This window comes from Cynocephalus volans, chromosome 4 (assembly GCF_027409185.1).
Source record: "Cynocephalus volans isolate mCynVol1 chromosome 4, mCynVol1.pri, whole genome shotgun sequence".
NCBI lineage: Eukaryota > Metazoa > Chordata > Mammalia > Dermoptera > Cynocephalidae > Cynocephalus > Cynocephalus volans.
The window spans coordinates 135732895-135746933 of record NC_084463.1 but is presented as its reverse complement, the minus strand read 5'-3'; the positions used below and the strand labels follow the sequence as shown (position 1 = coordinate 135746933).

At 46.8% G+C, this 14039-nt stretch overlaps 1 protein-coding gene across 1 annotated transcript in view; it reads right to left on the bottom strand.

Annotated features, from left to right (window-relative positions):
- Nucleotides 1-13463, bottom strand: part of LOC134375613 (proline-rich protein 5-like) — a 51747-nt gene extending 38284 nt beyond the window's left edge. The window contains exons 1-2 of the mRNA XM_063094223.1: nucleotides 13300-13463; nucleotides 11911-11991 (exon numbers count right to left, since the gene is read on the bottom strand). Coding sequence (XP_062950293.1) covers nucleotides 11911-11991; nucleotides 13300-13463 — 245 coding nt within the window. The remainder of the gene's footprint in view (nucleotides 1-11910; nucleotides 11992-13299) is intronic.
- Between the last annotated feature and the right edge of the window lie 576 nt (nucleotides 13464-14039).

The window sequence follows — 14039 nt, the reverse complement described above, 5'->3', positions numbered from 1 at the left end:
AAGGCTGAGAGGTCCGCAAAATAAGTCAATGGCAGAGCTAAGACTCAAACCCAGACCTTCTGTAAATTCAACATCTTTTCCCATAACCTTGCCCATCTCTCCTCCAAAGCCATTGAAGACACCCCAGACTTAAAATTCAGCTTGGTGCCATGGTTTGGGCAGTCTTACCACCCACCCCTGAGGGACTGAGACAGTCTGCAAAGGGGACTGCAGAGGAGGGACAGAGAGATTTTATTTATCCAGGCAAACATTTATTGAGCTGTCCTTTACGTACTACACCTTGTTCTAGCACCAGGAGTACCAAAGGTGAACAAGACAGACGAGGTCTCTGCTCTTGTGGAGTCTGTATTCTTGGGGGTGATGGATAGATAGCATGTTAATATATATACTCACAAGATAATTTCAAAGACTCTTAAGTGCTAAAAAAATAAAAATAAAAAATAGGGATTTGGGCACCAGATCTCCTCCCTGTGATCAAAAAAAGGGGGGGGGACCATCCCTACTGTTCTTTAATTTGAAATTTGATCCAGACAAAGTGAGGAAGCTGAGAACAAGAATAACCTGCTCCCCAGATCCAGCGAGTTCCCAAGGGAGTAAACTCTTCATGACTCCAGATGGTTTCCTTTACTCATCCCCCCAGCTACGGTTATTAAGGCACAAATGCTCAAGCTTCTGACAACACTTGCTGGGAATTACTTCCCCCAAAACACGTTCACGCATGTCACTGAGGGATAAACAGGAGGTTACACAAGATGTCATTACATGAGGAAAATAGGCCCAACGAGATTGAGATGGAAGAAAAGAGAAGCACCCATGATCTAAACTTCTGTATCAGAAAGAGCCCTAGAAAACTGCAAACACATGTTGAACAAGAAAACACCTTCCTTTTCCCACGTCAGAAAACACGTCTGTCGTGGATGTTGTATTTTGAGATCCAGGTGAACGGCAGGATCCTGGAGGGCCACCCCATCAACAAAGCCCGGAGTTCCCCTGGATGTGGGCAGGTCTGATCAGAGACCAGAAGCTGACATCAAAAGTCACTGGACTAAAAGCAGGTGGTCATGGCTGCTCTTCAAGGCAGAGGCGAGAGGCGTCTCTCAGGTAGAAAACAGCAACCTAGGAGCAGCTCCAAGGGGATGGAGGCTTTGAAACAGGGAGAGGTAAAGAGTCTGCTTCTGACCACAGGAGGGAGAAATTCCTCTTAAAGTCTTTGGCCATTGGGAAGTCTCAATACCATAGATGGAGAAGCCAAGCTTCATGGAAAAGTAGGAAAACCAGTCCTAACAATGGGATATATAGAGCAGAGCTTCCCAAGGATATCTTGGGTGTCCGTGATGCTGAGGCACTAACAGTTCTGAGCTCAAATAACACACTGTGCAATTGTTGTTGCAAGGAACCCATGCTGGGAAAACACTGCGCTCACGAAGACACTGCAGAGAAGATGGAAAGAGAAAGAGGTCAGGAGTAAGGAGGCCTTCGACATCAATAACTAGGCACACCCTTCTGGAGCAATGGGAGGAGAGCTCTATGCTGGTGTAATAATGGTGGGTTGGGGCTGAGCTGGTGACTTCCCTGGGACGCTTCATGGTGGTGCTCAGGGAGATGGAGCTAAAGAGGTACCCTCTACCAGGTGGATAAAGGGGTGGTCAGTTCCTTACTGAGGAAGAACCAGGCACAGATGTGGGATCTGCTCTATGCACTTTACACGTAATGGACTATAATCAGGGACATTAGGAGAATCACATATTTGTCCTTTTATCAAGTCTCAAGTTCAAAACCCTCTCTGCTAGGTATTGTTATATAAAGTTATTTGAATGAAAAGATCCTACCTGATTATTTAAGTCAAAATTCTATTGTCCTGGGTGGGCAAAATCAGTAAGCTGCTCTGTCCCTTACAAAATCTTGTCTTATTTCTATCAGAGCATGTTATGAGTTAGACAAGTCACTGCACACATGTACAGAGTTTTTCGCTGCGGCAAAATATAGAAATCAACATAAATGTGTATCAGTTAGGTGCTAATAGAAACAGTATGGTTCAGGGCCAGTCCGTGGCTCACTTGGGAGAGTGCGGTGCTGATAACACCAAAGCCACGGGTTCGGGCCTATATAGGGATGGCCAGTTCGCTCACTTGGGAGAGCGTGGTGCTGACAACACCAAGTCAAGGGGGTTAAGATCCCGTTACCGGTCATCTTTAAAAAAAAAGAAAGAAAAAGAAAAATTATGGTTCATTCATACAGTGGGATTCTATGCAACTGTAAAAAAAAAAAAAGTAAATAATAATATGAAAATATCCAAGTTATATTAGGTTAAAAAATACAAGATGCAGAACAGTGTATATAATAGGCTACCTTGTAAAAAGGAAAAGAAAAATAAGGATACATATTTTTATCTGCAAAATACCAACAAATTCATTGGTGAATTCTGTTCTGATAACTTGCAGTTCAAGTCTGTATTAGGAATATGATTCAACTTTCTCTAATCCGTTACCAGAGGGAAATTAAGTTCAGCAGCAAACACTTAAGCCAACTTTATTCCCTGAAATTAGAGGAAGATGCTGTCCAACAGATGCTATACCACCCCATGAGATCCAGTCCACCCGTGGACCTCAAATCAAGCGTCCAGTATCACCAGCTGTGTTTCCATATGCATCCCTTATATACACATAAAGGAACTCCAGAAGAATACCCTACAAGTTACTATTATAATACTTGTCTGAGGAGGAAGGAATGGAAACTGAGTTTCTGGGAGACTCTTCAACGTATACCTTGTTATATGTTCAAATTTTTGAACCATGTGAATACAGTCCTCTCAAAAACAACTTTTTAAAAGGTTCTAAAGTTAACAATAGCCACCACCAAGGTCAGAGCAGGATAGCCTGAAGCCCTACAAGGAACAGGGGACTGAGTCCCCATCAGGGTACAACATCAGGAAACAGGCTGTCCTGGGGGCAACAGAATCCCACAAGTCCCGGGTACCTGCCAATCTAGACCTGCCTCAGGCTGTTAACCTGAGAACCTTTGCCCTGAGGGAGGTGAGGAAAGGGGTCTCGCCAGGCCAGCTGTGGGTAGGTGCTGCCCAATTCATGCTGCAAATCTACAATCTATTTCTAGACTCTGTTTATTTTGCCTGCAGTTGGTTTACAAAGAAAGGGTGCTTCTGAGAAACAGCACCCTTGTCTCAGCTGAACTGCGAGAAAGGGGGATTTTCCACACCTCTGTCCTGATATGCCATCTCCAGGGGAACTTGGCAGAAGCTTCCCCACTTAAGAGCTACACTCTTCCCCCCACCAAAAAGGAAAGAGCAACCCCTAGAGAACAGGGATCCCATTCATTAACTCTTTGATTCATCACCATTTACTGAAAACCTGTTACACATTGGACATGGTGCTAGATGCTAGAAGAAAAGGACGAGACAGCTCAGACAATGATGTCTTCCTTTCTGGGCCACTCTCATGGGGGCACAGGAGGTTCAACTTACCCAAAAGTTCAAAGTAAAAAATATCAAGTCATTAAAGATATGTCAGCCAAAATCACAGAGGGGCAATTCACCCTGAACCTTACTCACCAAGTTTACTAATTTAACCTGTAAAGCTCAAGAAAGAAGAGTAAAGGCAGAGAGAGACGGCTGAATTAAAGAGCCTGTGGTTTGCAGTTCCTGGATGTGAAAAGATGAAAATCCTGATTACCAATACCCAGGACATGTGTTCAAGGCTCAGAGGCCTAGAACCTAGCAGCCTCCTTTCTACTTATCCCTCTCTTTCCTAGGTTTCTTCCCTGCCAGCAGAAGAGGAGTCATGTACTTGTTGGAACAAAAAAATAATAAGGAATAAGAAAAAAATTGCTCCTGGGAAGAAGCCTATCTTCTCTCCCAGTCAAAATTTACTGAACATTTACTGTTGTCAATGACATATGTGTTTCTGCATTTAAGTCTAAAACAACACTGTAAGGTAGCAGTCCCCACTTTTTATATGAAAAGAAATGGACCCCAACAAGCACAGGCCAGAGATGGCAGCCTTCTTGTTGAGTACAAGGAACAAATTTATTGGTCTTTCATGTTTCAATTTCCTCAGCTAGAATTTGGGGATCATAGGGACCCTACTTCACAGGATTGTTGCAAGGCTAAAATGAGTTAATCCCTGTGAAGTTCCCCAAATGGTGCCTGGCACATGGCAATGTTCAGCAAGTGTCAGACACCGCGATTTAACGTAGGTCTGTCAAACTGCTAAGGACCCCACACCACTGCTTCTCAGCATCTTCTCCCAAGTACAGCCACTCTTGCACTTCCTAAGCCCGGGATTAGGACCCAGGGGAAATTCATGCAGGGGTAGTATATTAGGGCCAGACCACCCTGAAAAAAGGGTAAAAAGGTAGGAAGGTGGAGACAGAGCTTGGGGGGAAAGAGTGGCTTGGCCTTGAAGGCTGGCATGAAAGTAACTCTCAGCTTCAGCAGCTCCCCCCGATCTGTTTCATGTGTTGGACTTCCACGCCCAGTTTCATTTGAAAACAGAATTGTGCTAACAAACACCACTAGCAGCAGCCACTGAGCTAGAAGGATAAGGAAGCAGGGAGCCGAGAGTAATGGGAAGGGAATGCGTATGTGGGACCCAACCAAAAGGGGAGACAGCATGAAGCCCAAAGGAACCATAATGGGGAAAAAATGGGGAACCCTCCACTGGTCTATATTATCTCACCCCTTCTCCCTCCCAGGCTGACCAGCTAAGACACCACCCCAGTTGACAGGATTTCCTGTTATTACACAGACCTGCAATCTCACTCCTCCTCACTGACTTGTTAACTCAACTTCCCACTTCTGTGGGCTTGAAGGGAAAGGAGGCACCATCAACGCTGGCTTCTTGCTGGGGGAGAGGCTCAGGGGTGACAGGATGCAGACAGGCAGGACAGGGAAGGGCAGAAGTGGCATAGGGAAATCACCTTGGATACAGGTCACAGTCTCCCTTGCACACAGGGAAGGACCTGAGGCAGCAAAATCCCTCTCTTAGCCCCAATTCTCTTCCCAGATAAGGCCAAAGACCATGAGGTGGCTTGTGGGCAGGTGCTGCAGTTTAGCCAGGATGGGTCAGGACAGCCACATCAGTTGTTAAATATTTCTGTACCATTTGCATGTAGGATCTGCCCCAAGTTCCTGCAAATACCCATGCCCTCCAGCCTAGGCCCATTCCCAGGATCCACCCAGTGTACCTCAAGATGCAGGAACAGCAGGGGGCCTCCAGGGTCCTGAGCCAGTCAGGGCCCATCCAACCTGACTGTTCAATTCTCTGAAGATCACCCACCTCCCTCTGCAACGGACATTTTTCAAGGAGGCAGCATTTTTTAAGCAGTAATGTGGAAAGGCCCCTCTTCCGCTTTGGTCCATTCCATTAGGGCCCTTTAGAGGTACTGTCCACGACTCAGGTGACATGCTAATACTCCCAGCTCTCTGCTGTCTGCACCCTACTGACAGTGGGGACAGTGAGAAAGATGGAAGAAACAGACAAAGCATTTACTGAGTTCCTAATTATGCCACATGTACTGTGCTATGCAGTTTGCACACGGCATCTAGAATTCTCCAACTGCCTCACCGGTAGGAATTTACCTTCATTTTGCAGATGAGGAAACTGACAGTCACAGCCTTGCCTGGGGCCATACCTTGGTAGATCTCAATTCTAACAGAGGTTACCTGAACGTTAGGCGGTTGGAGCCCCCATGCCCAAAGGGGCAGCTGGTAAGGTGAGGGCGGGAAGCAGGGGAGCGTGAACAGTAAAGGCTGAGGCAAATTCTCTAAAGCCACAGCCAGGCCTCGGCTCCCTTGACAGGGTCCATGCCAGACTGTGGTTCAGCGCTGCCAGACCTGAACTTTCCAGAGAGGCCAGAAACCTGGATCTTCAGGGAAGATGTCCAGATTTCTATACAACATTTAGGGCAAACACCACACGGGGCAGCCCATGGGTTTCCTATTTGTCACTTCCCTCTAAGCATGCTTCCCACCCCAGTCAGGTCTGTTTCTCAACTGCAGCAGACACTCGGTGTCAACAGCATAATCAGGCAGAGTCAACTGAGCCAAAAAGAGAAGACTCACCTTAATCCGTCCCAAACAAGGGTCCTCAGAAGACAATGTCCCAGTTACCTCATGATCTGTTAGTGAACTTACGCCTGGGTGTGTCAGGACTAAACCCGGATGATGCCAGCTGTGTGTGCCTCTCACAGACTACCAAGTGTTCAAGAACATGGGAGACCTGGGTTCAAATCCCAGCCCAGGCACTTACTATCTATAGGACTCTGGGTGAGTTATTCCGCCTCTCTGTGCCTATACTTCCTCATCTGTGAGGCGGGGATATAGTATCTATCTCAGCGGAGTGTGGTGAGTTTTAAAGGAGTTAACATATATGAAACACTTAGAACAGAGCCTGGCACCTACTAAACGCTAAGCAAGTGTCTGCTAGTATCATTACATTATGGAATCACACCTCAGACTGTCTACTCCGCCAGCCTCTGGGCTGGATCCAGGCTCCTCTTTCTCCCATCTCTTCCCAGCTCTTCTCCAGCTGCAGGTCCCCCCGCAGACAACAGAATCCCCTCAAGAGATGGAAAAATCTGACTTGGATTTCCCTTCAGGGTTTGGGCAGCCAACTGACTCAGGAGGAGGGCGTTTCAAGTCAGACCCATCAAAGATCCAGCACAATTCTTGGAACCTTCTCTTTCCTTGAAAATCTCTGGGGTTTTCTTCATGCCACCACCTCCTCCCTCCTGACAAGAACAGAAGCAGGGTGGCCGGAGAGAGAGGGAAAATGTGTGTTTCCTGCCTCAGGCCAGCTGCAGATAACTCATCTCTGGCTTCCGGAAGCCTCATCTCTGAGCATTTATTTCTGCAGAGAAAAAGACCTCCTAGGGAGTCGGAGAGGGTGGGAGGGCGTGGAGTAAGTGGTCGCAAGAAAGTCATATCCTCAGCCATCCTTTATTTCCACCCACTCCCCTCCTGCTCAGCCTTCAGATTCCAACTCAGGTATCATCTTCTCCTCAATCTAATTATGTGCCCATCCCCCACATGCCCCCAGCACTCAAGATTCTGCTATCACCCCACTTAAAACAGTGTAGGATAACTGCCTACTCAGTCCCCCTCCCTCACTCTGCTGCAAGATCCCCCAGAGCAAGAAACACCCACCTCCGTGGTGACCCCAGAACACAGCCCAGTGCCTGGCAAAGCACACCCCAAACATCCAGTGAATCAATGAATAAAGAATCAAGGACCCCTTCTCCTCCACACACATCCCAACCAATCAAAAAGTGAAAGCATTCTTAAGAGCCCACTTGCATAGGTTCTTATAAAAACCAGTAAACATCAATCCTGTTTTTTTCCACACTTTTCTATCTCCTCCTGGTCACATAAAATCATCAGGACAGTTGGCTGGAAAGACTTTTCAGGAAGAACATGGTCCTGTGTCCGAGAACCACAAGGGCTCATGAAACCCAAAGCTCTGACCTATACCTGTCCCCACTGCCCAAATGCAGTCACATCGGAAGAAGGCTGGAGAGGGGCGTTAAGAACCACATCAATGCCCCACAGGGAATTCAAACAATTGGACATCCTGGGTCAGCCCAAGCAGGGCCAGATGGAAATCCAGGGAAGCCAGAATTATAGATCATGATGCCTGGGGATTTAGCCAGAATATGACTATTCTGAAAGGTCATTTTCTTGCCTTTAGGGACATAACAACATGCAAGCTCTGCTTTCTAAGGCAGTTTTAATAGGAAATATTATGACTTATGGTTTTCATATCACTGAACCATGTGCCCTGACTTTTATTTGGGAAAAATTAGCTGCTATATATTGAAGCATGACATTTCTGGATGGATTTATTCTTAAAGACTTAGAAAAATAGGTAACTTGTCTAGAGACACTTGTCTCTAGAGCCAATGCTGTGTTTTAGAACTTGACCAATCTCAGTCCAAAGGTCTTCTTCATAGCTCTCTCAAGGTCAAAGTTCATTTTCAATGACATGACATGAAAAGAAAGGGCCAATTATTTGTAGTGACTGCATTAAGGGACCCAGTTACACAAAATATCTACCTTCCTTGATTCTGTATTATTAGTCATCCTTTGCGTCGACTAATAACACACCAATAAGTTCATATTTCCCAGGTACAAACTAACTACACAGTTAGAAAGATGGCCAGGGGTGGCTTGGATGGGTGACCCAGGGAAGCTGAGTTAGGCTTTGATACTGAACTGGCGTAATCCATCATAGAGTTCATTACCATTTGGCTTGAGTAGGATGGAGAACAGAGACAGTCATTTCCTCTTGTTCTTTTCTCTGTGGAAAGGAGAAACAGCTGGCCTCCTTGTAAGAACTCAGCCTCGCCCAGACTTCAATTCTAAGCGCACTCTTTGAGAAGCCTGTCCCAGACTCTCTGGTTCAAAGTGCGCTCACCTCATCCAAACTGCTGCGGATCCTTTAATTAGCACAGTTCGTGGGGTGATTCATCTCGTGCCCTGTGCTCTCATGTGTGGTGCTCAACCATCATTTATCACTTCATTATTCCTGAATGTTCATAACCATAAGAATCACAATAGCTAATATTTGCTAAGCATTTATTTTGTACCGAATCCTGTACTAAGGATGCTTTTTTAGCATTATCTCAATCCTCCCAACCACCAAGAGCTTGCTGCTATTATTATTACCCTCATTTTATAAAAGAAAAAAAAAAAAAGACTTAGAAAAAGGAGGTAACTTGCCCAAGGTCACACAGCTAGCCCAGTCTTGATCCCCAGTCTCTCTGAATCCAGAAGCTGCTCTCTTAAGGTAATAAGTTCTATTGAAACTAGCACAGATCTTCTCACACATAGGACTCACAATCAATTGAAAAATGTGCTTGATAATAATGCAGCCTTCTCTCCTTCTGCATCTTCTTTCCCACTCCTTCCATCCTGTGCCCCCCACCCTCCCCACAGGTTATGCCTCAACCCTGTTGAGTTTATGCATCTGTTCTGAAAACAGGTCTTCCAAAAGGAAAATCAAAACCCGAGTGTCTATTCAAATGTATCCAGAGCGGCATGTCTGTTTCGGTGTTTTAGATACTGAAAGAAGGGCAGCTGTGTTTATTTCCACATAGGCCCTTACAGATGTGGGAACATACACAGGTTGGTCACTTCATTTAACTTGGGACATCCAGGTCACAAACATACTCGGGACACGTTTCATGTTCTCAGTTTTACTCTGAGTCTCTGTGATGTGAAAGCCTATCTCCACTCCAGCCACTATATTAGTCTCTATAGGCCAGAGGACAGAAGGAATAGAAACATGGGTGGTAAAAGCTCTGACTTTTTAAAGCTTTGGCTTATTCTGGGCTCAATTCACATCTGAGCAAATAGTTTCAAACCCCAACCACATGTATCTCCCACCAGCCTGAAAAAGCACTCGAAACAGAGAGGAACACCTCTGGCACCCTGAACCCCAGCACTGGAAAGGGAGGATGGGAGAGTGCCACGCTCCTACACGGGGTGTTCAGAATCATAGTATGTGGTACGGGATGGGCACACAGAGCCTTGTGAAAGGAATGACGGCAGAAAGAAAGGTCAGGAAACATCAGCTTAACCCTTCCCCCAACGTAAAACCTCTCTGTCTGTCACTACAGTACAGTGCAAAGAGCAACACCATATGGCAAAGCCATAACCCCCAACATGACAGTATTTGGAGATGGGTGCTTTGGGAGATAATTAGGTCATGAGGGAGGGCCCTCGTGATGGGATTAGTGTCCTTATTACAAGAAGGGACACCAGAGGGCTTCTTGCTCTCTCTCCCTCCTCACATACACAAAGAAGAGGTCACGTGCACACACAGCGAGACAGTGGCTACTTACAAGCCAGGAGGAGGGAACTGAATTGGTAGACACCTGAATCTTGGACTACCCAGCCTCATGAACAGCAAAAAATACATTTCCGTTGTTTAAGTCACCCAGCCTATGGTATTGTTTTGAGCAGACTAACACAGGTGTCTAAATCAGATAGGAGTTCAAATCCTCACTCCACTGTTTGTAGCTGTGTGACATCGGACAAGTTACTTAGTTTCTCTTTTCCACAATCTCCTCGTTTGTCAACTGCTTATAACAAAGGGCTGTGAGGAGGGTTGGGTGTACAGAGCTTTCTGGGACTCAATCCCCCATCAGCAATGCCTCCCCCTCTTGTGCTACAGCTGACCTTGTAAACGGGTAGCTTGTTGGCTCCGTTTAATCCACAGATGTGTATTGTTTGGCCTGCCTCAATGTTTGGAAAAATGTGGATTGTTTACCAACATCTAAAAGTCAGGAAATTTCACATAAAAATCTCAATTTCCGGTTCTTCTTGAGAAATAATATGATATGTCTCTGGACCTGTGTTTTGGCAGGGCAATCCCCTTTCAACAGTGGGCGAGATCTCACCTCCAGGCACCCAGGCTGGCTTGGCCTATTTAGAGAACTTTCTTGACACCTGAAGACTTCTGAGTTAGCAACGTCTTGGCATGTACTTTTCCTGGCTGCCCACAAACAGAGCTTTTAAATACAATTTCAGGATCAGTCTCCTGAAGAGAGGAACAATTAGCATGTTCCTGAGTCGATGTTTTATTTATTTGTACATCTATTGTGAGCTAGAGAACCTCATAGAAAGGCCAGAATTTTAGTTCTTGGAGTAAAATTGAGCTCCTGCACCTTGGGGGTTGGCTGACCCAGCTTAGCCCCTGTCACTCAACTTCCTGGGGCCTCAGTTTCCTCTTCTGTAACATGAGGCCTTGGGCTAGATGATCTCTTTTGTCTCTTTGCTTTGAAATTCAAGCACATGGGTAGTAATTTAACACAACTCTGTTTACTTATGAGCTCTAAAGGTTTTAACGAAAGCAGAGCTCTTAAAACACCTCACTGACCCTTAGCAGGCCTTAACTAAATGTAAACAGGACCTGAATAATGGCCTTGTCTATTGTTCTGCCCACTCTTTAGCCTTGACATTCGGCACTTAACACACCCACAGAGGAATGAATGCCAGGGCATTAAAAGACCTGATGGTTTGCCTCCTATTTCTAGGAGACCCTGGTGCTCTGGGCCCTGCCTGACTCTGCCCTCATTTCACCAAAACACAAAGCCAACCACACCATCCCCAACCTTCAGTGCTCTACGCCTATGGTGCCTTCTTTTAGTCCTTTGTTCATTGCAACCACAGGACCTTTGCACCTGCAGTTGCCACCACCTGGAGTCCTCTTTACCTAGGTAACTCTCACATCACAGCACAAGCATCACATCCACCCTTCCCAGCCTCCTTGGCAAGATCAAGTCATACTAACACATGCTTTTGTCACATCAGCTATGTTGTATGTAGCACCTGTCACAGTTGCACCTTTACATTTTACATGTCTGATTAGTTAACTAATGATGATCTCCCCAACTGAATATAAATTCCAGGAGGGCAGGGTCCACATCTGTCTTTGCTCCTTGTTGTCTCTCCAGTGCCAGGCCAACAGGGAGGTACTCAAATATTTGCTAGTAAGTCACTTCGTAAAAGGAAGAACAGAAATACAATCCCAAGCAGTCTGGTTCCAACACTAAGTCATATTACCTAACATGGTACCTAATGTTTAAGAAGAATGTCTGTAGAATAAATGGCAGCTACCATCCACCCAACCTCTGTCTCCCACCCCCCAAAACACACTGTATATGAACTAGTGGAGGAATCATCTCTGGATCAGAAGTCTAGACAGATAAGGATCTCAGAACTCAACAACCGTAAGAGCAAGTAAGAGCAATGTAAGAGCTGACAGAGGAAGCAACAAGAACCAAGCAAAAAAAAAAAAAAAGCTTAAGATAAGGCCCCTGCTGGGGTAGCCCCCTCTGCCCCAGCTCAGGCCCCACGGGGGAAAACGGCGCCACCAGGTCTGGCCCGCCACGTACCTGATGTTTTCATTCAGTGCATAAAGCTCATTGCTTTGTAAGCCGCCCCCTTTGAAGACGTTGATCACAGCAGTCTGGACGCTGCAGGGAAATGGAAACAACCCCTGGTTAGAGAATCTGTCTTCCAGGGCCAGGAAGCCCATGGCACAGACATGGGCACATTTTCCATCCCTGGAATCCACCACTTCCTTCTCTGCATCCTTAGAGAGGAAGGAAGACTGAAGCCGAAAGGACTCACAGGCAGCCCCCGCTTTCCCGCAGGCGCAGCCCTGCCAGTGAGAAGCAACAATAAAAGGCAGGCGGTGGGATCTGCTTCAGGAAGCTGCACGGCCAGCACCCCTGGGTCTGGAAGGATCCAAAATGGCATTCTCGGCAAGCAGGAGCTGACCATGCCTGGGTTCTTTTGCCCAGGAGGCTACTGTCTTCCCAGGGCAGCTTGGTAGTCTGGAGCCAGTATGAACGGATCATTGGATCATTCCTCACTTCTTTACTAGCACTTTCTTTGGAAGAATTTCCTGCAGGCTAGTCTCACTGGCCCCTTCCATTCCCACTCCTGTAGAGGGGCCACAGTTAGGGCTTAACCTTCCCTGGGACCCCAGCCCAATATTTCAGCAAAGGAGCTCATTACAATCTTGTCTATACCAAGGCTCCCAGGCCCTTTTGAAAGAACCTGGATCCATTACACACATTTTAGAGCCCCTCTCCATCCCCATCACCAGAGCTGTGCTTTCTGTGTTTATTCACTGAAAAAAACTCACAATGGCCCGAACTACAAAGAATTCAGTCATGCTTTAAACTAATAATGCATTTTATTTATCCAAAAAGTGTATGCATAGCTTTGAAAACTAGTAACTCACCACAGCGTAAGACGTAGAACTGATTGGTCTCTGCTCAACACTTGGAGAACAAAAGGTCGGCTAGACACCTGAGAAAAGCGCTCAGTGTCTCTTCCTGCAAGCACCTGTGGCTCACGGGTACTGATGATTTCTGGTTTATGCCGCTCATTTAGCTTTTCCCAGATACATGTCTCACCTTCCCAAATAGACAGTAGGTTACTTATATGACTCCATCCTGGGATACTCTGACAATTTGGGGTGTGAATAACAAGCATGAACAGTCATTGTAAATTCCAATCCGACTGTCCCGAGCTGGTTAACTGACTCTGATAGGCCAGAGGCTCCCAGTAGTCTACTTTCTTTTTCTCAAGGAAAGCTAGCAGACACACTGGATGTAAGAAAACTCACTCTCTTTATCATGCACCCCTGCAGTCACGACCTTCCAGAAGCAGAGATCCCAGAAGCAGCAGCAGCTCAGCCAGTCTGCAGATGCCGCTTGGCCCTGCTCCGGCCCCCGGCAGCCCTCCACTCCACACCCTCTGGCCTCCTTTACCTGTTCCAGGCTGAGCTGGAGCTCAGCTGCAGAGCCTGCCGGGTGGCCTGGAATCGGGGCAGGTCGCTGAGCACTGGGGAGCTCATAAAGCGCGGTCGAGGCCTGCGGAAAGAGCCCATCTTGTGGAACTCGACAGGCAGGACGGGAGCGAAGCCTCGGGTCATAAGTCCAGGTAAGGGTTCGGCTTCACCTCTAGGACCAGCAGGTTCCGACCGCCCACGGAAAGGGCTTCTCCCAGGGCTGCCTCTGGCCCTCAGGCTTGTTTAAAACCACGGACTTAGCCAACACCTGAAAAGAGAGGGCAGCTTTTAGTGAGAACTCCTGGGCTGAGAAAACCACATCTTAGAGGAAGTTGGCTGGGACTTCTCAACCAAACCATCCTAAAAACAACTCCGGGACCCAGCAGTACCTTCCATTTTCCCTGCAGGTTCCCATTCCCAAGTTTTTACAGGTCTCTTTCCGGTTACAAGCGTGGTCACCCCAAAGTGGGAAGGCGGTGACAACGGGGCCAGGCGGAGGCCAGTCCTACAGAAAAGTGATTTCTAACCTGTGCCTGACTCTGGTTCCTTAGCACACCCGTCAGTCTGGGCACTGCCTGGGTTTCTGCAGCCCACAATGTTGTGCATTGAGAGATGGCTTTTTATAAAATGCCTCAATGGGAACACAAGAGCTCCTTGTCCTAACACTGAAGACCTTCCATGATATGCCCTTACCATGCCAGTCCATGAGTACTGTTCAGT